The sequence below is a fragment of the Columba livia genome, chromosome 4 (genome assembly GCF_036013475.1).
Source record: "Columba livia isolate bColLiv1 breed racing homer chromosome 4, bColLiv1.pat.W.v2, whole genome shotgun sequence".
NCBI lineage: Eukaryota > Metazoa > Chordata > Aves > Columbiformes > Columbidae > Columba > Columba livia.
Window position 1 is genome coordinate 9,906,727 of NC_088605.1, and position 26,352 is coordinate 9,933,078.

Genomic DNA, 26,352 nt, shown 5'->3' on the forward strand with positions numbered 1-26,352 from the left:
CCTTGGCCGGGGTGGCAACGTCGGCCGGCGGGGCTAACGGCGACCGGCGGGACTGCAGCTCCCAGCGGGCACCGCGGGGACGGATGAGCTCACCGGCCGCGCCCAGGCGGACCTCGCAGTGCACGCCGGGAGTTGTAGTCCGCCGTCCCGCTCAGCGACGGGTTGTGGCGGGGGCGTGGGAACTACGCATCCCAGCGTGCCCTGCGGGGCGGGTTCCCGTCAGCGCAAGGGGGAGCCCCCCGACGTAAAGGGGGATCACTTTCCCCTTGTGTCCGCCATATTGGACGGTAACTCTGGTCAGCGGCGCTGGGGCCGAGGGAGTCCCCGTTGCCGTGACAGTCGGTGCGCTCCGCTCCTCGGCGCCCGGGGTGGCCCGTGCCCCGGCCCTGCCCGTCCCCTCCGCTCCCGGGCGCTAGCGGCGACCCCGCGCCCCTTCCCCTCCTCCTCCTCCTTCTCCCCCCCGCTCCCTCCTCCCTTGCCCGGGTGTCAGGCACGATGAGTCCGGCCGACGCCAAGCGCGGAGCCAAGCGCCGGAAGAACAAGCGGGGCGGCGGCCTCAGCAGCACCGGCGGGCCGGGACCCAGCGGCGGCGCCGGCGGCCTGGGCAAGGCCGGGGCGGCGGCGGGAGCGGCCCCTCTGCGGGCTGCGACCCAGGCGGCCGCCGCCTCGCCGAGCGCGGTGGGCGGCCTGCTGACAGCGCCGGCGGCGGCCGCCGGCAACGGAGCCCTGGGCGGCGGCGGGGCCGCGGCGGGACACGGCGAGGTGAGGGGGGCGCCGGGGCGGGCGGCGGTGACATCCCGCTGCGGCGGGGCCGGCACACACACACGCACACACCCGGGCGGGGGGCGCTGGCAGCGGGGGGGGCCGCGCCATCCGCCCTCCCGTCCTGCCCTCCCCGGCGGGTGTGGGCCCCAGGCCCTCGGCCGGGCGGGGGGAGCGAGCGCTGGGCCCCTCGCAGCGCTGCCCTGCGCGGTGGGGCTGGGCAGCGGCCCCGGCTCCCCACCCTTTGTGGGGGAAGGGCAGCGCAGGCTGCTCGGGGCCGTGTCGTCCTGGGGCTTCTCCCGAAATCCCGGCAGCAACCAGCTCCAGGCTGCCCATCCTTGGGGCTTCTAAAGACTTGGGTTCCACCTCGGTGGAGAAGCTGTGAGAGATAGCTGGGCAGGCCTTGAAAAAGCAAAAATATAGCTTTGTGTATCTTTTTTCTATTAATATTAGAGCCCTTTTTGTAGCAGACAACTTCATTAAGCTGAGGAGGTTCATTGTAGCTGTGGTTTTCACTCTGGTGCCTCAGAATGATTTAGATCTGTTTTATTATTTCATAATATAGTGAAATTTATTGGGAGCAGATTGTGTGGTTTAATTTATTATTTTATTTTCCCCAAGAAAAATTGTCAGGGATTACGCCTTTAGTTAGGTATCCTACTGGCTCAAGTGACAAAAGAGTAAATAAGTTAATGTTCCTTTCTCTCATAAAGGTTACCTGCTTTTTTTTTTAATCTATACAAAGCTTGTGTTTAGGCATCATATTTATAAAAGTGTTTCCGGCTGACAGCATCTTCAGACTTCCATGTGTATGTCATACAGCCTGCTCTGTTTCCTTCCTCACTCTCATAAACTATGAGGGGGAAATAGAAGAAATGGCTTTTGTGATGTAGAGTGTCTGAAATACCATGATGTAATAAATAGCTTTTTTTGTTCGCCATGTAAGTTTGTGCCCATCTGCTTTGCTAGGTCAACAAGAAATTTAGTGATTAATTTATTTTTTCCCACCTCTATGAACTTGTCTTTCTACACTCTTATATTTGGTTACCTAAAATCAACAGTGCTTTAGATCAACCATTTCTATATGTTGTTTCGAATCTGACATTTATTTCAGGCATAATTTCCTTTTGGGGCAGTAGCCCTTACATGATTTAGATATCCAGAAGATCTACGTGCATAATGGCAGAGAGGTGTGCAAGTTTTTGTTTGTAACTTTGCAGCTCATAACTAAACTCTGTTCTAGTAAAACCTCCAGCAGGAAGATGTGTCTTGTTTTGTTTTTCACCTTAGATTGCAAGCTCTTCCAGGCACAGGTTCCTGGGTGTTGGAATAAACATGATCATGCAAAGGGATATACAACAAGCGGTGGAGTGAAATGCAGAATGGCACCGTGATGTGATTCAAATGGCGAAGGCTCCACTCTCCCTGATATTTTGATCCATTTATATCTTGTGGTTATGTGTAGTCCAGGACTTTGGTTCTAACCAAATTGCACTCTATCAGATAATTTTCTGAAATTCATCTTAAAAAGGCAGCATCACTTCTAGTCTTCCTACTTCATCTTTCTTCTTTTTTTTCAGACTAGGTAGTTCCTAATAAAATTTCTGAGTCTTCACTTGGAAAGCGTAAGTCATATCTTCAAAGCTAAATACAGTTTTTCAGCACTAAGTTTATAGGAAAATACTTCTGTATATTATATGTAGTCATACATTATTCATACTCTTGGAAGTATGCACACCATTTTATTTCGAATACATTTGTAACTTTGTCCTAATTGATCTTTTTTGCTTATATTCTTAGATGTGTGTGCAATTTGTCAGATATTTCCATTTCACTTAGCAGTGTGGTACGAGTGCTTCTGAAGACTGGTGGAGAAACAGGGAATTAAGAAGTCTGTTAGATCAGTGAGTTAAACTAGTATAAACCTGCTACATAGACCTCATTTAATCAAACAGTAAGCATATTAGAATTAGATTTTGCAGATGGATAAGTACGTGTGCTCAGTTTCTGAAAGATAAATACTTATACTCTATAATGCTCCTTTAAAGTTGGTGTTATTTCCTCCATACTCGTTTCAGTGACATTTTTCTTGACATTTTCAATACCTTTTCAACCGTGGTGGCATATGAAAGTTGCTAGTACTTAAAAGTTAACTGATAATCTTGTTTCAAAGATGAAAGCAAAGATGAAACTTTAAAGCATCATTACATGACTATTACTTACATTAAAATGGGATCTCCTTAATGGTTAATAATTTGCTGGTTAAGGGTGCATGGTCAGAACAAGACTTCTTCTTTGAGTGAAAGACTAGCATATGTTGTTTCTGGATGAAGTTGAGAAAGAAAACTTTATTTGACATGACTGATCACTTCTAAATTAGGTGCAATATTTGTTTTGGCTGGATGGAGAGTAAGCAACGCACTGACAGCTGTGAAGTAGTAACCAGAGATGCTTTACTTTCATCTTACACATAATATTGTAAAGTTCTTGTTAGTGGGTAAGAGAAACCATCAGTCAGTTCTGTGCTGGACAAATTTGAATGTTTACCTTCTGAAAAATATATAAAACCTTAAAAAAACCCACCAGAATTTCTTATTTTCTGCACAGCTTAATGTTTTCTACTTATTAGCGTGCTTTCTGTTTCTGGCTTCTGTCACTTCCCTGGTTTTAAGGCATGGAGTCTGGATGTGATGGGCACATCCTTCTACTAATGTTCTGTTAGATGCTTCTTCCAAAACGTGTCTGAAATATAGAGTGAAACAAGATGTTTAAGGAATGATCACATGGGTGCTCCGCAATCTTGTGTGTCAATAATTGTTCAGAATGAGGTATACTTTACATGTGCTTTATGAAACAGGTTGAACAGAGTTTTAGAACGGCTATATTTATGGTTGAAACTAAAAGCACATATGCCAGTATTGAAATTCTAGCTAAGCCTGTTAGAGCTAACAAATATATTTTAATTGAGGTTTTATCCATTTTATCTGGAGGGTTTTTTAAGACTGTAGGCTAAATTCTGCATTAGAGTGCGTGCTAAGGCGTGTTCTGGGATGCAAGTGGGCAACTCCTAATGGAATCTTCCTGGAAGCTACGTTGCCCCATACACGTTTTGTAGCATCCAAATTCATGCTTTCTAGCCCTGTCAGATGTTTTGGAATGATAGTGAAATGAAGGATGCTTTGGCAGTGCTTCAGCGCAAGGGAGTATCTCAGTTTGGGAAACCTGTCACTGCGTTGACTATAACTGCAGTTGGAAACAAAGTCATTTAGTTGTGTGGTTCTGCTGCAGGACTTCCCTAGAAGTTGTATTTTTTTTCCTTACAGAACTATTTATGGTGATGTTATGGAGTGAAGAGTCAAGTATCCTATAAATAACAATAATTTGTAACCATAAAATATATATTTTGAAGGTCAATGTTGTATATTTAAAGAAATAGATCTTGCTTGGCTTTTTTTTCCCCCCTCTCCATTCAGTAATGCATTGCATCAGGTCTTGATAATTTGATCCTATAAATTTTTGACCTACAGTTGGATTATTGATGCTGAGAGGCATCTGACTTTATCAACCACTGCATAACTCATACTGTAGTAAAATTGGCTGTTCCTTAATATGTTCAGGCACTTTGGAGTGACGAGTTGCCTGTCAGTGGCTGGTCAGCTACAGGACTAGTTTTTGTTATAGAGCTGACCAATCTTACATTATTAAGGGGAAAAAATTAGTAGCCATTTTACGCATCTCTCACTTGCATTTTTCAAAGTATTGTTTGTCAAGTATAGTAATGTACTAAATCTCCTTACATTTGAGAGCTGTCTGGCTTAGAATTTTTATTAAATATTTCACTGGACTATTCCTCTGTTACGAGATACTGCTTTTAAAATAGGTATTCTGTACATGGCAGACCATACATTGCTACCTTTTAGACCATTTTTTTCAGCAGCTTTGTAGTGCATTGCATTTTACTGACATTTGTGCTTGATTTGTTGTTTGAGATTTTCCCTTTTCTCTCTTCCCCCTCTATGATTCAAACATTCAAAGGAAATATTGATAGTATACAAAAGAGGAGCTTTGTTAGGAACTCAGAAGTTCAGCAAATAGCTAGCTTTTGTACTTTTATGTAGAACCTCATTCTCTCCAAAAGCAAACTTATTTTGGCCAATTGTTGTCAAAGCTCGGGTAAACTAGATAAATTCCATTAAATAGTCTTGTAACCTCCACTCTTCAAGCTGAGGAAACAGGTACTTGCAAACAGTCGTAACACTTACTGCATGAAAAATAAGTCTTTTTGACAGTCTGGTAGCACATTTGTTCCTCTGACTAAATGCAGTTCACTTTTTTTTTTTTAATAGACATGCAGTCCCTGCCCTGAAGAGCTTATGCTCTGTTTGTTATTTTTAATAAAAGGAGATGTAACAGGATGGGATGAAACTATTAGGATTGGGTTTAGGTGGTATGGTCGAGTTAACTTGCTAATTTAGAAAGATAATCTGTTGTGACTTAAATGAATCTAACTAGAACACTTCAAACTTTACAACAAGCTTAATGGTTGCATAACATTCGCATTAATAGCTCTTTCTTAGCTTCTTCCCGTGATCAGTTAAGGCATTTTTTCAGTTAATAGATGAGAACACAGACACATATATTAGTGGTTCGTTCAGATCTTGTAATTCTGCTTCTAGGAGGCGTGTGCCTGTGTGTACTCATGACCTTGACGTAGCTCCAATTCCCCAGCGCTCCATTTCTCCCCCACCTCCTGCACCTGCTACATCATGGCCAATTGATAACCGGAATAATCGGTTGTGAATTGTTAAATGAAACATGTGCGAACTGTGTCCAAAAAAAAAAAGGCATCTGGTTCAGTAGGGTCTTATCTGTACTAGTTAAGGATCCTCCTATGGCTTTGTTATGAGACATTTGATTATGAGTGTGAAGCCAAAGGTTTGTGGGATTTTTCTGTATTTTTTTTGTTTTTTTTCCTTGCTGTGTTGGTTGCAAAAGGCTTGAGAGAGAGGAATTTGGAGAGAAAAATCTTTTGCTCTAAAAAACATAGTGTCTCCTTTCACCTCCAACCTTATATTTCCTGACTGTGGAAAAGAAACCTTGTTGATTGAATTTGGAACTAGATTAATATGAAAAGTTAGCTCTGAAATACAGGTATATTAATGAGAATATTTAGGGTTCTGTCCAGTTATTGTCCTGCCTTTTATTTTTTTTTTTAAATCTCAAACAGTACCTGAAGCTTCATTTACATGTTTAATGCCACATTAATTTTTTTTGTTTTAGTATTTATCCTTTTGTAGTGGTTTTCTGTTTTGAAGGGAGCCCTCAGATCCCTTCTCCTGTACAGCCTATGTAGGGAAGGGATCCAGACTTCCTTGCCTGGCAAGGAGAGCCAAGTGCATGTGGAAATTCAGTTTGATGGTGTTTTGTGCCAACAAGACTTATGTTTAGACCCTGATCTATGTGTAGCAGCGTTCATCCTTAACAAATACAGGTCTGCTGAAGATGTGTTGTGGAGAAATTAGGAGAAATAACCGGGAAATAAACTTGCTTTGTTTAGGATGTACAGGGCTTCATGGATGTGCTATGCAGTGTTTCAGGTTTATATGGATCTGGGTAATCAGAGAAGATTTAGTATTTGTTGGGGCTCCTTCACTGGTGGGAGGGGAGGCTATATATCCTCTTGTATTAAGGTAATGAGACCGGTTCCTGTATTTTCCTTTCTTTTGGTAACTTTTTTTATTTTAATAGCAACCAAGGTTGCTTTGGACTGCTCTGTTTTGAGAGTAATTCTTATGTGAAACTTTCCGAGCATAATTAAGCAGAAGGAAAAAATTGAGTTAAATAAATAGAAGAATGCTACAGTTCAGTTCCCTTTCTCTGCTAATATCTTAATCTACAAGTTGCAGATTTCATTTTCTTCAACTGAAGAGTTCAACTGAGAAAGGACATCTATGCTGCCACTCTTAGTGTTATTATGGGAACTACCGAAATTGAAGCTTGTCTGAGAATGGAATAAAATAAATAATCCTTATTTTCTTGACATGAGAATTACTTAATTTTATATTGTAAAAATTCAGGGCAGCCTATGACGTTATTGACCTTTGCCTCCAAGCTGTGTGAGGATACTCATCAGAAATAGTGTTAAAAATAGGTCTGAGCAACATAGTCATTTTCCTGAAGTTTGGTTTTTTTTGTTTTGATATAGAATGTGCAGTTGCTTTTAGACCTGTACATGATTGGTACAGTATTGGTACAGAAGTTAGTCTGAGCACTGTTTCATGAAGTGGGTTTTAGGGGAAAAATTACTGGTGTTGCCTGTGAGCCTATTTGAGGCTGTTGAACTGAAGTTGTTCGTGTTGGTCCAGTGATAGTGTTGGAGAAAAACTTTATTGGAATGTGAACTTTGACCATGTTCTTAAATAATCAACTTACCTTCTGTTGCACAAGCCACAAATGTAGTTCTCTCCATCTCAAAATTCCTAGTAATGATAGAACATAATAAGACATTGGAGAGGGAGGAACTCCTGTTCTATATCACTCTGTAGCGTGGCTTTCTCACTCCAATCTTTATTAAAGGAAGCCTTGAGGGACTTTGGTCCAAACTGGGTGCCCCAAGTTGCATAGTATGAAAAACCTCTGTAGGAGTCCATGCGTAACCTCGACTTGCCTTTTCAGTGATGGTTCCTTCCTTTTTTTTAAAGAAAAAAAAGAAGTAACTCAAAAACATTGGGATGAGTGACCCCCCCCATGTCATTGCTTAAAACTGAAAGAGTAGGTTTGCCCATTTATAGGGAGGAAATGAAAAATAAAACCAAGTATGTCGCAGGTGCCTCTGGGACATGCCGCTGTAAGCAACACTACAAAGTTAACTCCTCAGACACAGCAGATCTTTACAATACTCCTAATGCATTGATCTGTTGAACTGGTTTGTAGTAGCTTTGTCAAGTATTTGCTCCTTAAGGAACTTCAAAAACACAAGACTACAGTCATCCAGGTAAATAATTCAGTTTTTATAGGGTTACAGAAGTCCTTATTTTGAAGTCTGGAGCTTTGGGCTGCCTTAATCTAGTGCAGATTTGTCAGCCAGGGCATCTGGGCTTTTGGGCTTCTCCTGTGGTCTCATCTTCTACTTTTCTTAGGACATGGCTATGGGAGGTGAATTACTGGTGGTGAGAGGAGGGACCAGGAGCCCCACTCTGCAGTAGGCAGCGGAGACTCATTTCTGGGAGTGTGCATGGATGGCAGTTGCTCTTAGAAAAATCTGCTGGATTTTTTTTGTTTTTTAACTGTTTGGCAGCAGTTCAGTGGTCTGTGTTGAGCTGCAAACAGATGGAGGATGTGATCAGCTGTTGGGGCACTGTTTGTTGCTCTAAATAGCTGGTTCTTGTCTTCCTTGGGAAAAGGTAACAGGCTGGGTAGAAGTGTCTGCTTGGCAACCCAGGGAACTCCACTGTTCAAGATCTAAACTTTCAGATGCCCATCCTTGTTCTTCTAGATATTAATTATGCCTGCACTACCAAAAGTGTGAGTTTAGTCATGGCTTCCATTGCTCACTTTGATCCATAAGTCAGTTGTTGCTCATTTTGGCAATAGCAGCTTCTCTTCTTAAAGGTTAAAGCAAAACTAAGCAATGTAGAGAGCTGAGCAGTCGTTGGTTTATGTCCCAAATCTGTGAATATGCTGAAGAGATAAGCTTTCTAAAGATTGTGTACAAATACATGCATTGTTAGCATATAAAACTACAGTGATTGATATCTGTTTATTAAATAATATATGGTTTATATGTTAGCTATAGTAATTAAATCCAACAGTTGTCCTATAAAACTGGGAAGGGCTTCATGGAGACATAACTATCTGTAGTTTCCCAAATTAGGAATGTCAACACTGGCAACTTAAGTCTATGCTGATGCTTTTAATACTTCTGTGGAGAACAATGAAATAATCGAGAGGTGTTTTTGTGTAGTTTACTCTTCCTGCTCCTCGCCTTCACTGAAGTCTGAACAAGACCCAGAAACAGCATCTGGATATACTTTGTGTGTAGCAAAATATTGCTTTCTCAGGGACTGGTGTTTTTTGGTCTGCTTTTATTCTCTGTCAGAAGAAACAGGTGGCAACTACAGATCTGATACGTTAAGAGAAGTCTGTGGTTAGTGAATAAGGATGGAGGCTTTGGAAGGACAGAATAAGATTAAAATGGCTCTTTTTCTTTCCTCTTGGATGATGTAGGAGAAGAGTGAACATGAATGGGGAGAGAAAGCTGTCAAAGAGCAAGCATTATTGATGTCACATGAAATATGTTTAGCCTTTTGAAATGGGCAAGTGAGTTCATGAAATAAAGACTCTTGAACATATTAACTGAGCATGACATTATGTAACTTTTTTTTTTAAACTTGACAAGTTTTGGTCACGTCCTTCATAAGTTTTGAGTGTCTGTCATACATGACATCTAAAATAAACTTAATTATATCAGCATTGTAAAGTCAGGGAAAGAAAAGGTAGCTGTCAGTTGAATCCTACCTCTGGAAGAAGTCTATTCATGCAAGCCATGACTCTTTAAAAATCTCCGTATTTCTTTATTACGGTATATCTCATTGTGTGTAGCAGTCAAATTTGTTGGTAACTCTATTAAATGTAATGTACACGTTATGTTCTGCAGCATGCTGCAAGCCTCTACCTCGACTTCTGTTCTGGTTTAAGCTTTGTGCTGCCAGACTGCAGCAATGACAGCTCCTTACAAACAAAAGGAAGGCGCCCTGCCACCCTCTGCCCCCTGCTTCTGCTCTTGCAGGCTTTTTTCAAAGAGAGCGAGCTGGTGCACACAGCTGTATGGAGATGTGGATGGACTTGGTGCACTGGGGGCATGGCAAACTTGTGGAGTTCTTCTGTATCTTCTGTATTTTTGCACTAAAGTGATTCTGCTTTGAAACTGAGATTATTTTCTTTTTCAAGCAAAAGGTTGTTTTCTGTTTTATTTTTTGTGTGTGTGGTGTTTTGTTGTGTTTTTTCCCTCTATGTGCAGAAATAGTAGCTTTAGCTCTCAGAGCAGAACTCTGAACTGTACACAATGGTAGTGCAGCTGTTTTCTGATATTAAGTGCTTTTTTTCCCCATTGATCTGAGTGCAGCAAACAATGTTACTTAAAATTACCTTGAGTTAATATGTTTTCATGGGCAGGCTTCGGTTAAGTTGTGAATACTGCAGCAAGTTAAGGAACCTCTTTCAAATTCTGTAACCATATTAAAAGCGATAGCTGACTGTTTAAAACTCATTGTAGGGAGTGTTCCACAGAGGTGGATGTGAGGCTCTACATTTGGATAACACTCATGTTGATGCAAGCCCAGAGACACTTTGGTGGACAGATGCGTGAGCGAGTATGTGTGTGTACATGTCCACACGTGTGTGTGCACGTATCCAAGCTTTTTAAAACATGGCATTTTTCAGTGTCGGTTAATGATGTTGACGTGTAAGTGCAGGCATGAAAGAAATACTTGGTATGTGTGCATGTACTTTTTTTTTATTAGGAGAACACATACACACGTGTTAGGGCTGCTGATGGACAGAGAAGTGTATGAGTAAATGTTTAAAGGTCTTTTTCTACACTAAGTGTCATGGTGAAACTGGTCATTGGGAACAGACGAGTTTGCCTTCAAAATCAGTTCTGAGCCACAGTACAGTTTTGCCAGCCTTTAGTGTTTAATTGGTGTGGAGTTAATGACCAAAAGATTTCTTAATTGCCATAATGCTTTCAGGCTGCTTATCTTCAATAAGCTGCTGCCACGACAGATGGCAAGTTAGTGGTTTAGCTGAGGTTCACTAGCAGTTTTTCACCACTTTATTTTAATGGCCATAACTCATCTGTGACTATAAATAATGTGTAGTTGAAACCCAAATCTTCACTGCAATAGTCTTCAGATGAATTAAAGTTTTATTTTGTCACTCAGCAGGAGATGAAACACTCCTTTACTGTTAGAAGTAACTTCGCAGTTTTATCTGTGATAATCTGTATTTTAGCTTTGCTTCTTTTTCCTGGCTGCTCTCAAGCTTCATCTCCACTATACTGTCATTCTCCGTTTCTTTTCAGGGAATCTGCAGGGAATTGTCCTGATGTCTGCTGTGATTTGAGACAGCTTGCAGCAACAGCCTGAAGCTGGCTGGGGTTTTTTGTTAGTGTCATAACTGGCTAAGAGTTTGAACCACAGGAATAACAGTGGACTAAACGAAACTTCCATGTTTTTCAGATATACATTGCTTTGAAAAAGATTCTTATGCTTTCAGTTGAAAAATAAACACTTTTTTTTCTGTTGGCTACCATACTTGTACGGTATCCTCCACTAGCTATAAATTTGAAACCTTTATTAGGAGGAACTTTGTACTGAGCAATATTGCATAGTAACTAAGTTAAGTATTAATTATTATTTAATGCTTTCGGAAGTGCTGTAATTGGCGACCTAGTCTACTGGTTTTAAGAATTATGGGGAAATCATGACACATAATCATGCATACTTTGAATATTATTTAGACTTCTTGTTGCATTTTTTTAAACTTGATGGCTGTATCTTATGTCTTCATAATAAGAATGAAGAAGAATATCCTTATGTCAATATTTAAAGTAATTCTGAGCTTATGTTTTTGTCTTCGATCAGGTGAAAAATGTAGTGATTGTGTAAGGTTTAGGGGGTTGTTCTGGTCCCCAGGAATTTTAACTGTTAAAACATTACTAGTAGTGGCCTGTGGGAATTTATTCCTTACGTTCAAGTGGAGCTTTCACATAGAAGTCTGAATGTGTACTTGTCTTTGTGGCCTTTGACAGGACATAAAAATGAGTATTTGTCTGAATGCGAAACTGGTTCTGAAACAAGCTCTGAATTCAGCGGGTTGCACCTAATGATGTTACTTCTTGGTGAGATTGGCTCGTCCTCCTGCCGATAAGGAATTTCTAACGATTTGACAGCTAAGCTGAAAAAGTCTATGGTAGTCTGCCTCTGTTTTATGTTAAAGCCCAGAGGATCCTAACCAGCATTAGACCTCCCTTTATACTCAAGAACTGAAAAATTCCATTAAAGAAAGTTACTCCCAACCTTGCTAACATTTATGATAGTCCTGAGAAAGTTGACATCCCAGTCATTAGCTTTTTTCATGAGGTCCTGGCTTGGCGAAATGCTTCCTATGTAGTATGCATTATTATAATATGAGGATACTTGAGGGATTTTCCTAATATATAAAAAAATTTCCCAAATAATTGTATTTTTACATTATTATTGTTTTCCCAAGTTAGGGATGAATTCTTCTGAGAAAATAATTTTCTATGGTTTCTTTGTGACTCGTGTATTTCCTTTTTTTTTTTTAATAGCAGGAAGTTAGTTTTCACTGTTTTATTTTGCTTGCATTGTCCTATCTCTGACACTTCTGCCACAAATATGTTCTTTTGTATAGTTCGCTTGAGTAATTTAACTTTTTGAAGTTACATGCAAAGTTTTTTATTGAGTGTTTGTATTAGTTCATGATTAGCAAAAAAGAGTTGATGCTATGGAGTCTGCCTTTATTGAGCTTTTTAAGGCTGTGTATTTGACCAGTGAATTTTTAGTGTTAATCTTTTTTGCCAAAATGGATATTTTGTAGGAAGGGCTATGACATGAGAAAATTTGGGTAAGTATAGCAATAATCTGTTAGCAAGTGTTAGTACGTTGTCAGTGAAGTGTTACATCTGTGATTATATTTCTTTTGTAGGTGTCTCTGTTTAGTGGGCTTTAGTTGTTAAACCGTGAGAGGATCACAAGAAGGTGTCTTTCTGGCACCTGTTGCATCTGCCCCTCCAATATGTTGTTGTGATTCTTCCTCTTCTCTTAAGGAAAATTTGACAGTGGTGAACAGGGAGGATGACTGTAGCTCCTCTTTCTGGAAAACCAGCCCTCTTTGTGCTCAGACATTCTCATCTAGTTGGCCTGCTTGGAAAGAAATTATGTTGGAGGAGCTTATAGCTCTACTAAAAGGCCAGAAAATAGTGGTGGAAAAAGCATAAAGGATGGCTATGTGTCCCGTGGCTGCTTTGTGGATTTATCTTTCTAATTAGGCTGGCTTTCTTTCCATCTTCCTAATCCCACTGTTGCTTGTCCGTTTGTGGGTGAGAGCACACCTGTGGGTCAGCGGTGGTCAGGTGGGCGGCCTGTGTGTCAGAGCTGGGGAGGGCCCAGGGATGCTGGGCTTTGTGGTCCTGTTTATTCCCTTTGTGAATTGTGTTTGGTAGACTTTATTGATTATAGAGCTTTTAACATTTTAAAATATTAATGGATAATAGTATTGGGAAGTATCTACCTTGATACATATTAAAAGGTGGGTGATTTATCTGAAAAACACAATTCATTTTCTTTAAGGTTGTTTTTCTTTGTTTTGTATTTGTCATTATGCTCTAGAAGATGACGTAAATGTAAGCAACCACCTTTTACAATACTGCTCATAACCATGCTTATTTAACTATGCTTGCTTTACCTTTTAAATCTCATGCTAGCCCAGGAGGCGCGCTTGCTGCTAGTCTGAAATAGCTTCTCACCCTGTGCGAAAACGCTTTGCAACAATCTTACTGAAACACCAGTGTTCAATTTCATGCTGTTAGGAAGGTGCCCTTGCTGAATAGACAATGTTTATGGGTTGGGGGTTTTTTCTTGTTAATGAGCCCATTATAACCTGATGTTTTATTCTTGTGAAGGTAGTTTAGAGTAAGAGTATTACCCCTCAACTTCGGTTTTCATAATCAAAACTCTCAGTTATTCGAAGCGTGTACTCTGGCTTTCAGGTAGTTCTTAGTTTAAAAAGTGCAGAAGGAGCCAATCTTCTTAAGTTTGATACCAGGGGTGAATGTAATATTCCACAATCTTCTGTCAGTGCTATAAAATTTTCAAGTCCTTGGCTCTATCTCATTCATTTATCCACCTCCTGGCCAGTGAAGACAGCACTGGTTATACTTCTGTCACTTGTTTGTCTAATCTGCTTTTAAAATAACCTCATTGATGGAGACTCCATGGCCTCACAGAACAACCTATCTTTGTCCTTAAATACTGTGCTGTTAATTTTTGATTGCATAGAAATCTTTGCTGCTATTCTAATATTCTGTTGCTTGTTCTGTTTGCTGTGGATACAGAGAACTGACTCTTCATCCCCTCGGTATTCTGATCTCTAAGCTTGGTGTCTTGGTGTCTCCGGTACTTTCAGCCTTTCCTGGCAGGTGATATTGTCTACATCTGATGGTTCTTCTCTTATGGCTTTTCTGCAGCTGTTCCTGTCTGGCTCGAAGACCTGTGTTCTGAATGAGTTGCAATTGTCCCTCTGAGACTTACCAGAGCAGTATTAGGTGGAAGGATTATGTCATGTGTCACATAAGCTATACATCCCCAGGTAGCTTTAGCCTTTTTCCAACAGCCTGACCTTGTTGAGTCCTCTTTTGCATACGGTCACCTATGCCTACTTAGAAATTCATGATAGTTGAACAGGATCTTTCTTTTGAGTTTGGCTATGAGAAATTCTCAGGAATTAAGACTGTCACAAACTTTAATCAAGTAAATAATGACATTTTTTGTTTCTCTCTTGTGTAACTGTGTTGTGGAAGAAAGTTGTACTGGTTTGACATGACGTGTATTTGACAAAACCAAGGTGGCTGTTCCTCCTTTTCATATCATCTAAGTGCTTAAGAAAACCTTTTTTGAATATATTTGACTAACTTTCCTCGGAACTTAAGCCAATATTATTCCTCAGGTGTTTCTGCCCTTCACCGCTCCTTTTCTCTCCTTCAGGTTTTTTATTATGATTTTTTTTAGGGTTGAGGTTGTTTATTTGCTTTAAATAAAGGGTTTATATAGTTCACCCTCAGATACTGTCCGTGAGTTTTCAAAGACAGGATTATTGATTTTGAGATGGCTCAGGATTTCCTGAGTAACTTGGTTGAATGTTATCAGATCTAGCCAACTTGGAGAGGCAAAGAAAAGTAAGTATGGCTGTTTCCAGTAACAGGCTGACTCTGGGTGGGTATTTGGTATTTTTACCCATTTATTGGTGCTAATGGTGCTACTTACCTGTTTGTAGTTGATCTCTTTAGCGAGGACTTGTTCTTCATTAATCTGTTTTGCCTCTTCATTCAGTAATGGACAAATTCTCTTAGTAGTAGTGTACTAAAAGAGTGATTTCTTAGTAGCCTCAAGCACTTTTGTGAGAATTATTTCATTTTGTGCCGTTAGCCTTTTTGATTTGTCCCTGTATTCTCTTGCCACTGTTATGCTTGTTATTCCCTTTTTGTGTGCTTTTTCTGAGTCATCATTCTCTTGCCATGTTTTCTATTCTCTTGCTGTGCTTGGCTTTCTTGAATTTATTTGTATCTATTGTGTCATTTGAGAATTAGCTCTTCCTTGCTTTAGATTTGCCTCCTGCAAGCTCTTATTCAGTGATGTTCAATCTGTCTCTGGCTGTTCTTCCTTCCTTTCCCTATTCAGTAACCACTGACTTGATGGTTCACTTCCAATGAAACTGTCTCTTATTGTTTACTGTCAACCACTTCTTTCTTGCTGGCTACAGCTAAAGGAAGAGTCTCTGGTTGCTTTCTATTTTTTAATAAAATAAGTTCCTTGAACTGTCACTGGTGTTCTGCTATGTTCTGTTCCCAGTACCTGCCTGGGTTCTTAGTATCTCCATTTAACAAGAAGTCCTGTGCTTTTCTTCACTCTTTTGTCTGCTCAGAAAAGGTATCATGTGTTCATCCACCATTTTTGACAGTCCAGAGTAAGCTTGCAGCTTGATAGCACTTGTGTGCTCTCCTCCTTTTATTATTGGTAGACCTCCAAGATACCTACCTCTGTGTTTCTGCTGCTTATGTCCTTTAGATATAGGGCATAACACTTCTAGGCACTTGGATTTATTTGTTTTGTTTTGATTGTTTGGTTTTGGTTGTTGTGTCTTTTTTTATTATTTATTTATTTTTAATGAACTGACTGTATAGTCTTTCTGTTAGTATTCCAACTGGGAATGGATTCTTAAGACTGTAGACTCTCAAGATTGTAGTCCTGATCACGTTCAAAGAATTCTAGCTCATTTTCCTATGTGGTTCCTTGTTGCTTATGAACTTTGTGTGAATAGTTACTTGTTCTTACTTTCAGGCTCTTGTTCAGGTTGCCCTAGTGTATTGTCTTTGGACTCTTGATGTTTTGCTTGTGATCTAGTATAAAATATTCTTCAGTGAAGTTAGCAAGTAGGAAGAGTTTCTTTTGATTGTTAATTCCTTGAAATCTTCTACATTCTTACCTACCAGCATGTGGAACCTCATCCCATAATCGCAGAAGCCAAAGCTGTGCTCTGATAGCGTTTTCAAACACATGGGCTTGTCTGCAGGATGAATTTGATCCTGGCAGTGGTAGGACGTGGAGGGCTGATGAGGAGCCTCTTATTCATTCTTGGTCACAATTAGCCGTACAACTAGTACCCGTGCGGATAAGCAACCACGAACAGTAGGTGGTGTGATGGGTGAACATTAAACAGCTTTCTGCAACACCTTCAAGGTGGGGCACATCTACCTGTGGTTAGGCCCGATGTGTGTAATTTCTGGTCCTCTTAGGAGTTGTGTCTGAAGGAGGCAGAGAACAGGAGCAGTATGCAGCCCTAGGTAGGGCCAACAGGCAGCTTGGTCTCCACGGCGTTTTCTCTGATACGGCTGTTTAGCTGCTTTTGTCTTTGACAGTCTTTGTAGATTACCTTAAAGACTTCACAATCACAGGTGTCTCAGCTCAGCTGCCTCCTGCTTCTCTCTAGTGTCCCCTTCCACCCCCCAAAATTGCCAAAACCCACACACGAAACTAAGTCAAGCTGTAATGAAGAATTTACTGCACTGGATGTTTTCCTTGTGATCTTCCTCCGTGCCAGAAATATGAGCAAGTCTTCCTACAAATCCAGTCCATGGCTTCAGTTTGGCTCAATATCTGGTTATAGCCATTATATCTTTGGGTCAGGGAACATTTGAGATGAGACTTGTGGCGATGCCACTTTCCTTTTTTTCAGTTATGTATGTTGGGGCCATGGTTGGCTTCCTGCTGTTAACATCCCTGCCTTTTGCTGAGGGGTGGCTGAGTAGACTCCCCTGGACTGTCTGATTTCAGTCTCTTAAATTGCAGCAGTAAATCAGGTGCTTGGGTTAAGCTTTAAGTATTTCCTTAGTTAATTCAGTAAATTTCTGGTCTCTTCTATAGTAGTAGTTGAAGGACACCATGTGTTATGTTTCAGTAGTGTGTTTCATGTGGCTGTAAGAAATTTAAGCAGTGATGTGATGTGTGCATTACATATGGTGGACATCTAGAGCTGGAGAGTTTGGGGATAATGAAGTGCAAGGACTGAGGTAGTCTGCTGTGGACATTAACCTAACTTGTGGTTTTATTAACTTTGAAGTGATTTGTTAGAAACATAACATTGGAACTGCATTCCAAGGTTAAAACTTACTTGCTGCATCTTCCCCTGTAATTTTTGCTGATTGCTCTCAAGTCCAGCTCTTAAACTAGGACTCTGCTTCTTACTGATGCTGATTTTTGCAGGACTAAAGTGGCATAGAACTGGAGAATTATTTCTCAGTTTTCCATCGTCTGTGTTGTTTCTGAATACAGCAAATGCAGGTGCCTTGACACTGCTGTTTCTGTTATGGCCAGTTTTAAAAATTGTATTTGGTGGATGCTTTTGGAAGTACCCTCTCCCATGCATGGCTTTACTTAATATTTTAGGAGATTTTGCTGTCAAAAGTGAATATATTTAACTCTTTACCAGGTACCAGGTGAGGTCGTTTTCTTTTAACATAACTCCTGAAATAGAGCATCTACAGTTGTATCATTGAAGCTACATAGTCAAGTAATTAATTCCTAAGTGTTGTTTTATGCATCTTAAATTTGACTTTGGATAAATGTTTCTTACTGTTAATAGGGAAAGTGCTGGCATGTTTTGGGGTTTTTTTGTTTTGCATAATCCTATTAATTTTACATATTTCTGTTCAGGGTTGAAGTATAAACAACAGATGAAATCTCTAACAACTCTCTGCTAGGCAAAAAATATATATGCATGGTTGCTACCTGCCAGGGCTAGCTGAGACATTTTGGGGTGCCTTAACTACCTGCTCAGAACAGCTTTGGCTGTTGAACTGGGGAAAAGAAATGATTGAATCATCTTCATTATTAGCTTTTGGTATTTTTTTAGCACATGTGACTGCATAATTGCTGGAAAAACATTGAACATCTTTCTAGTACAGGAAAGGCAGAATCCGGGTGGGAGGTGGATTGGCTCTGTTCTGCTGTGTCATATTTGGCTACAAAGAAGGGAAGTATTGCATGTGGGCTATGTGCGCCTAAAGAAATTGTGATGTGTGTAATTAAAACAAAATCTTCTTTCCTCCTTTCTTCCTCCCCTGGAGAGCCTGGGTTTTGTTGGCTGCACAGCTGAGTATTACAGACCCAAGTCTTTTTGCACTCAAGTCTGAGCTTATTCACACTTAAATTAGTTCTGTTATGTTGTATACCTGCTGCCATTTCACTTGTCAACTAAGGAATAGCATTTAATGCTGTGCAGAAAACTCTTTAAGTATAATTAATTACTATACTTCAACCAGTAAAAGACATTATTTCCTCCCCCTCCCTGTATGGCTTAATATTAAATTTGATTTTAATTTAGTTTCAGGTTTTCAAGTTTGCTTTATCTTGCAAATTGTCCATACCTTTACACAAAATCTAAAATACTAAATATTTCTGCTTCTTATTTTAAATGCAGTGTTAAAAGATACATTAGAGCCTTGTAAAAAGTACTGTAGGCAAATTTCCCTTCATTTCTCCTACCACAAATAGAATTTAAAAAATCACCCAGAAGACAAAGACAGCTCATATACTACAATAGAGTTGCAAATACATTTGACCAACTGCAAAGCTTTTTCGTATGAATGGTGATAGAAATGTGAAGAGATGTGGGCAGGTTTTTTTGTACTGCCTGTCTGTAGAAATACCATTAAGATGCCTTTCATTAACTGAATGAATTTCATTTGAAATACATCTTCCATATCTATATCTTCAGTTCTGCTTTGCATCCTTCATGCTGTGACTGATAGTCTTTTACTTCAGTTTGAATGTATTCCAGGACATTTTACTCTGCTTTCCCTGTTTTAATTCTTGCCTTCACAGAGGGGAAGAACCTCATTGCTTCGCTAAGCTAAACGAACCAGTCCTCTTGCTGACAACCCTGTTTGGCTGTCGCTGTGTCTATTTCAGTTAGAGGTTTCTTGAGGTGGTTGACCAAATGAGGTCTCTTCCAGAGGGCTGTGAAGCAGCACTAATACTTCCTTGGAAACAGTGCGATGCATCTTGGAATCGTGTTGCTTTTTTGGAGTCTTAGGGATGAGCATAAGCCGTTGGTGTAACTGAATCCTTCTCCCCATTCGCTTCCAAATCTTGGTAGAGAATTAATCTGGGAAAGGATATTTAGTTGGAAGTAAAGCACAAGACACTTGTCAGTGTCTATGACTTTTTTTAACACTCCCTTAAGATGTGAAATTTCTTGATTTGGAATTGGGGAGTGGAAAATTCTGACAATTGGAAATGTAAAGTATAAATAACTGCTTGAATGATGAAAAGGAAGAAGCTATAAAATTATCAGTACAAATCATTAAATATACCTGTGCCCAGTGATACTTCTTAAAAAATAGCTAATTTCTAATAGCCTATTTTTTAGTTTACATGCAGTAGCTCAGATTGATGCAATGCAAAATACAAAGAAGATAAAGATATTAATTGCTGCTGGCTTTAATCTGAATGGTTTTATTCAGCCAATTAATATGTTGCACACATATAGGCTTGCTGTAGTTTCTTGGTTGCACACAGTATAAGAGCTGAGAGCCTCATATTTACTGTAGTTTGGGTTTGTTCTGTTTAAAAACGTTTTTCTTGAAGAGAAGAACGAAGATATAACTCCAAGCAAGATGAGCATAAGCTTATGTCATTGCAGCTTTCTTGTATTTCATTTCTTACTTCAAAACGTAGGGCTTTGATTCTTCCTGTCTTCACCATTTCTCTGAAGTGTCATTGTTTCCCTAAGCTGTAATATTCTATGCTGAATCCCATATTAACTTACTCCCTCCCTTAAGCTTAAATATAGATATTTTTTTTTGTTATTCTTAATGGCCTGAATTAATGTGTTGTTTTGTTGTGGCAGTGAATTTTTCCTGTATTTATGAGGTATGATGCAATGGCTCATCAGCTGAGGGTGTCCATTTGCATAAATAGTCATGCTGTAGTTTACCAAATGAAGTTGGACAGTTGGATAAAAGTGTCGCATTAGGCTTCTACCATGAGGGCAGTATCTTTCATTTATTGTGATACAGTGTGAATTTCAGTACGGTAGATGATACATATTTTTCTAGTTTGTGTTTATACATTTAAGCATGATATAAAATGCGAGTCTCATACTTGAAGTCTTTTGTAAGATGAGACAGGTGAGTTTAGGTTCAAAGGAAGATAAAATGACAAGATGAGACTTGTAAGCATCGGCACTTTTCATGGCATGGGGGATTTGTTGCTTTCTCCTGTCCTGATCCCTCTCCACTGGAAGGCAATTAACCATTAACCACCAGAGACTTCAGCCGGGGCAGGTTCCCTGTGGCGTTAACGCCGTTGCTGGGAAGCGTAGTCTGCCTGGAGTAGAGATGTGTGCAGGGTGGGGGGACGGCCAGTGGGTTTGATCTTCAGGTTTGGGGTAGCACTGCATCTAGTCTTGGCTGCTTTTGGAAAGTAAGGGTGATTTCAGCTCATTCAGTTTCAAATGCAGTAGTATTTTTGTTTCCAGATGACATCTTTTGTCCTGGAAAACCTTCAGCTGCTAATTGTAAATTGCTAGCGGGTTACAGGGAATTGTGACAGTGCTGTTAGCGTTTTTGGGTTGGCTTGGAATAAAATGTGAAGCTTTCTTCATAAAGCTTCCAGAGGATAGGATGACTTGGAAAGGGATAATAAGAGCTCTCAGCTGATTGAGGAAAACCGGTATTTGTTCATATGCTACAAACAAACAGTGTTCGTGCAAGTGTTGCCAAATTGCATGCGACTTACCTGGACAGATAGATAGATTGAAGTGGCTGCGCTGATGACCCGTGCCTACCTGCACAGTATTTTGTCTATTAAAAAAAGACTAGCCCAGTCCTTGAATCCATTCATAATGGTATGATATGGAGGAGTAGGGGGATTATTTGTTATCTGACAGGGATTTCCTCCTGAACATCAGTTCTTGCGGCTACCTAGTCGAAAGGATGGTGCTAATTGCCCATGTTCCTGACTTCCAGGAGCCTGTTTTCTAACTCTTACCAGTTTCTCAGAAGGTAAGGAACAAATGGCTCATCAGATAGAAGCATCTGAGTATGTAACAGAAGAAAGTGACGGTGGAGAATAAACAAAGAATGAAATTTGCTAATTGATTCTGAGCCCAGATAAATTCTGTTGTAGATTATTTGCTCTTTGCAATCTTTATATAGGAATTATTCCAGATTATATCTTCTGGAAAGAGCACCCAAACAGGAATGAATTGAGGAAGGTCTTTGGTGTTTCTTAATACAAATTTAATGAGATTATGTGCCAGGAACCGCTTAGATATTTTTCTTAAGTACAGCTTCTATAGGTTTGGTTTTAGTGGTGGAATTCAACTTGGTGTCTGCAGAGTACAGCAGGACTTCTGGTAGGGTTTGGGCACTTTATTCTGTCAAGGATTTTATTTGATAGTGATTAGTTGTCTACATCAGACTTAGTTTTAAGAGCGGGGAGGGTGGATTTTATTGCAGCGGTTGAGGTAGAAATGAATGTGCCCATCTGTAAGTTTCATGGAATTAATAGCCTGCATCATTGAAGTTAATGTCCATGGAAGTAATTTGTTCTTGTTTAATTAAAAATAAAAAAAAAAAAGCTCTTCTTTGAACATAACCTCGCTCTAAAATGCAGTTAAAAAATTAAGCAATTGTAGAATACTCTTTCTTATAACAGGATACAGTTTTATCTTTAAAATTTTGGGTTATGAATGCTTTGCAGTTCCTGCAGAGGTCATACTTTTTCTGCGTGTGCTAATATTCCCGTATTGTGGCACTATATGCTGTGAACTCTATTTCCTGACAGGTGCTCATTTCCTGAAGGATGGATTTTAGATTGATTCAGCTGAAAGAAAAGTTGAGCATGCAGTTGAAGAATGTGTGGGAGGAAGGTCACAGAATATAGATGTTGCTCCCATAAAACTCGTTACAGAATAACAATATCTGCATTCTTTTGAAAGCATGACTTCAAAGTTGTCTTTTTGAGGTACTACTGAAAGAAAACTTTCCCAGGTTAGTTTCAGGCAACTTTATTTGCGGTGTAGTTCATTTTGTTTAAGACTGTGGTGTTTCTGAGTATAGCATTTTGTAGGTTTGTGAATTTAAGCAGCTGTTTAGACATCAGTTCTCTAAATCCACCAGAAGTCTTGGTTTTTCCTATTTTCAGAGGATCTGAATCCTTAAAGAACTAGAAGTAGAAAGAAGGTTGGTTTTCTTCCTATTTTGCATTGTTCAGTGCTGTCTGATTTCCTTCCTCACTGCTCTATTTTGAAGCTTTTATGTGTGTCTGGTCATACGGAAAACAAAACCTTGACTATATATACTTTTTGCTCTGACTATTTAATGATATCTATGTATTTGATCCGGCAGATGCTAACAGTGTACAACCAGCACTTTTCCAAACCATGGGGGAAAAAATGTCTTGGACTCTTCCCAACTACTGATATTATGCCTTATGTTGAAAAGCAGGAGTGTGTACAGGGGATTTATCCCCCTCAGCCCCTGCCCCTGTGATGAACCTATAAATATTTACATCTTATAAAAATTCTTTGGCACAACGTCTTGTTTGCCAAGTAACTTAGGCTTGAGTTTTAGCAGGAGGTGTCACAGACTTGCCACATTCTGTTTTAGGGTATCTCCCAAAATGGGTGAGATGGGGACAGCCTCCTCACCCACCTAAAACCTCACTCTTCACTCTTACTAAACCAGAAAGTTTTGGTCTTTTTGAACAAGTCCAGTATATACCTACTACTTATTATAATTCTTCTCCTTGGGTTGAGCATCTGTAGTAAGGGCTTCAACTGGAAAAAAAAGTATTTCCTTTGAAATAGTTGTAATTTCTGTTGAAAATTCTTTTGGTTTGAGTTACTATCAAAAATCCTAAGGGATTTTACTGTTGGAAAGAAAGCAAATCAAGTTTGTGGTCTTGGAGGTGTGGGAAGAAGAACAATTTTATTGGGGTTTTGAGTCATTCATAGCGATCTTGCTTTGTTATCTATATGCAAGGTAGATTAAGCTTTCTAGATTAAGCCTCCCCACCCTCAACTTGTCAGGTTGTTTGACATTAACAATTTGTTTTAGGAATAGCTTTTACTGAGCTATGGAAATACAGTGTTATGTTTACTTAAATCCAAGTGATAAGTTTTAATGATATGACTTGTTGAATAAGGGAAGCCTTCAGAGAACCTGTCTTGCAGGTTGGTCATATTCTGTAATGGTGTGATTTTTACTTGATAAACAAAAAGCTGGAAGGCGATGTTATTGTATTAAAAAGGTCAAAATTGTGATGGAAGTGTCACTAAAACTATTCAAGTCTCATAATGTTGATTGTGTATGAATAATCAGTATTACTCAGGAAATTGCAAACAAGAAAACTGTTCGTTGTGTTGACTAAAAAGATATTACCAGGGATCTAAAAACTGTATTTTGGCAGTAGTATAAGTCAAAAGGGTTAGAAACCATTTTGCTCGTAGGTATTTTCTGTGGAGATGCTTGGATAGTGAATACCTGATTTTGGAGTAATGTGATAACCGTTGCTGGATAAATCTTTAAAACTTCTAATAGATTGATCTTAATATGTTGTGAAATACGATAGTACTTGATATTAGAAACCTTTTGGAGGGCTAAATGAGTGACCTACTTGCCAACAGCTTTGTTAGCTCTTTGAACAAGTTATTTGTAATTGAGTGCAATAGTGGTGCTATCTGCTTGGCATTTTCCTATCTTTTGCTTGCCTTTGCAAACAAAACATGTGCAAATTCTCAAGTTAGATGAATCATCATTTCCTAGTGCCAGCATTGTCTCTCTTCCTTCTTCCCCCTTCACAGGTTGTTTCTTGTGGCTGGCCCTTGAGTACATAGTCCTACCTGGCTAAGCATGACGGAGGGAGTGCGACATAGTGGGCCAGCATGCTCTACAGTCGCAAGATTTCCAGCCTGCCCTGTCCAAATGTATATACACGTGATCGTACATAAATCAGTTGTAGTGCTTCTCATAGCTAGTTGCTACATCTCCCAGCTGACATGAGGATCTGCAGCAAATCTGCTGCCCAAATGACCTCAGTGATCAGGAGGGGGCTGTGCAGTCAGGTTGTGCTGAGCTCCTTGGCTGTCCAGTGGAGTTTTGGCTTATTTCTACTTCAGAACAGTATGGTAAGGTTATATATTTGACTGAGCTCTCTGGTATGATGCTAATGATTTCTGGTTAGTATGGTAACTATTGAAAATAAGTGTGCTGTGTTTTAGGTACCAGTGTGCAGAAGGGTTGAGTTGACACATTGGCTGTATTGATGTGCAGTGCGTTCTGCCGTCTGGAGCCTCTGCCAGGTTTCTCACTAAGACTTTACTCTTGGCTGTTGTTCAACTTATGGCAACTTCCCTTTCTCTTGCTGCTTAGTTATTTCATATCTATATTTGAGAGTAATGTTCAGATTTTGTATTTCAAATTTTGGATATCAAGAGAGTTACAAAAACCTTGTGATGTTCCTTGGAATGCTTGTTCTTCCACAGCCTTCACACTGATAATTGATGTAAAGATTTAACGGTTCTTTGAAATTGCGTGTAGTCTGGTAGCTTTTTAAAGGAGTACCGAGGGACTGACTTCTTGCATCGCTGACTTGTTTATGGATATGTTTTTCTTCAGTGAAAAGTTTTCCAGTCTCCAGAGTGTGGACTTCACTCAAATGATAGAGACTGCTGGGCTGGGAAAATATAATTTAGGAGTTACTGAGTATTAACACTCAGAATAAGCACGATTGGTAAAATGGATTAGTAGTCTGCAAAACTGATAAATTGGCCAGATCAAGTGTTGGCTGCCTTAATATGGATATTTGAATTTCAGTTCTTATCACCTCGTCTCTACTTTCTCTGGTTTCTGTGTGATACTTTGGCATCCCTAGCAAAAATAAGGATCTTTTTGTGCAGGAAGCCTTCACAGTGTTCCCTGTTCGTGACATTTGCAGTTAATCAATAATCACTTTTTTCTGTCAGCTTCTCTCCTATAATACTGAGACTCCCTGGCAAGCGTGTGTTAGTGAGTATAACTGCATTCTGCTCAGTGTCACTGGAGATGCGGCATTATCACATAAACAATTTAGATGTTTATAATGTCAGCGTCTTAAGCAAGACACTCCTGTTTCTAAATCAGGGTGGGGTACTAGGATAGTTTGTTCACCTTTTATCTTTATAGTTACTAAACTATTTGTAGGTCTTCATTCATATACACCTACCACCCCCTGAAAGGTGATGTTTGGCTATTGCAAACATGCGCTAAACTGTGATTATATTTGGAAGAAGGAGCCTCCAAAGCTTTTACTCACTGTTGCCAATCAAACATGTACAGATTTCCAAGCTACTGTTTAAAAGCTCTTTGGAATTAAATTTTATATAACTGATGTCAAAAGGCTTTTTTTTTTTTTTTCCCCTAAAACAATAGTAATAAATTCTGAGAGCTTTTTGAGTTTCTTGAGCGTTGCTGTGCCAATGAACATGGAAGTGCCTTGTGTATTGCCGAGTATTTTCCTGCCTCTTGTTGGGTGTGTTAGTTTTACAGTCTCCATACTCCAGTGTTAGGAGAAAAACCTCTTACATTTAGGTTTTTTTTTGTAGATACAGTTTTAGCATGCTTTTCTAGAATAGCATGTCCTCTTACTGCAGAACCTCTAGTACGTTTGGGGGATTATTTAACAACGAAAAATAAGGAATCTTTAGACTTGTAGTTTACCTTCTCTTAAATTTTTCTGTTCACTTGTGACTTTGGTGTCAGACTTTCATGACCACGGGCAGGGACCATTAGTCACCTGGGGCCAGCCCAGCCACCCCTCACTGAAAGGAGGATACTTCTGCATTTCTTGACCATGTTGGTATTGACCATAAATATTCCTGTAGTGGCAGTAAATAACATGGTCATCCTCTCTGAGAAGGTTCCTGAATATGGTTCTGGGTGATCATTCAGCTGATTCTAAGACCTCCCTGCACTGTTTCTTTCAGTGTATATCACCCTTAACAGCAAGTACTTCCATGAAGAAAACAAACGTGCTGTTTTTTATCGCGCAGGTGTTCTGATTTATTAGGCACCTGCTTTGTTTTTGCAGTAGTTGATATCTTGCAGGGTTTGTGCTGTTTTGGTGGGTGACTTTGTTCCTATTTTCAAGTGGTGCATGGAACTGGTCTGTCCAGACTATAACAAAGACAACTTTTTCTCTGAGAAAATGGACAGTACTTTACTTAGTCTCTTGGATTGGTACTTGTAAT

The 26,352-nt window shown here is 39.8% G+C and overlaps 1 protein-coding gene across 2 annotated transcripts in view; it reads left to right on the plus strand.

Annotated features, from left to right (window-relative positions):
- Positions 1-251: 251 nt before the first annotated feature.
- Positions 252-26,352, plus strand: part of FAM193A (family with sequence similarity 193 member A) — a 78,795-nt gene continuing 52,694 nt past the window's right edge. For both annotated transcript variants that reach the window (XM_065060396.1, XM_065060395.1), the window contains exon 1: positions 252-762. In XM_065060396.1, the coding sequence (XP_064916468.1) occupies positions 496-762 (267 nt within the window). In that variant the 5' untranslated portion in view covers positions 252-495. The remainder of the gene's footprint in view (positions 763-26,352) is intronic.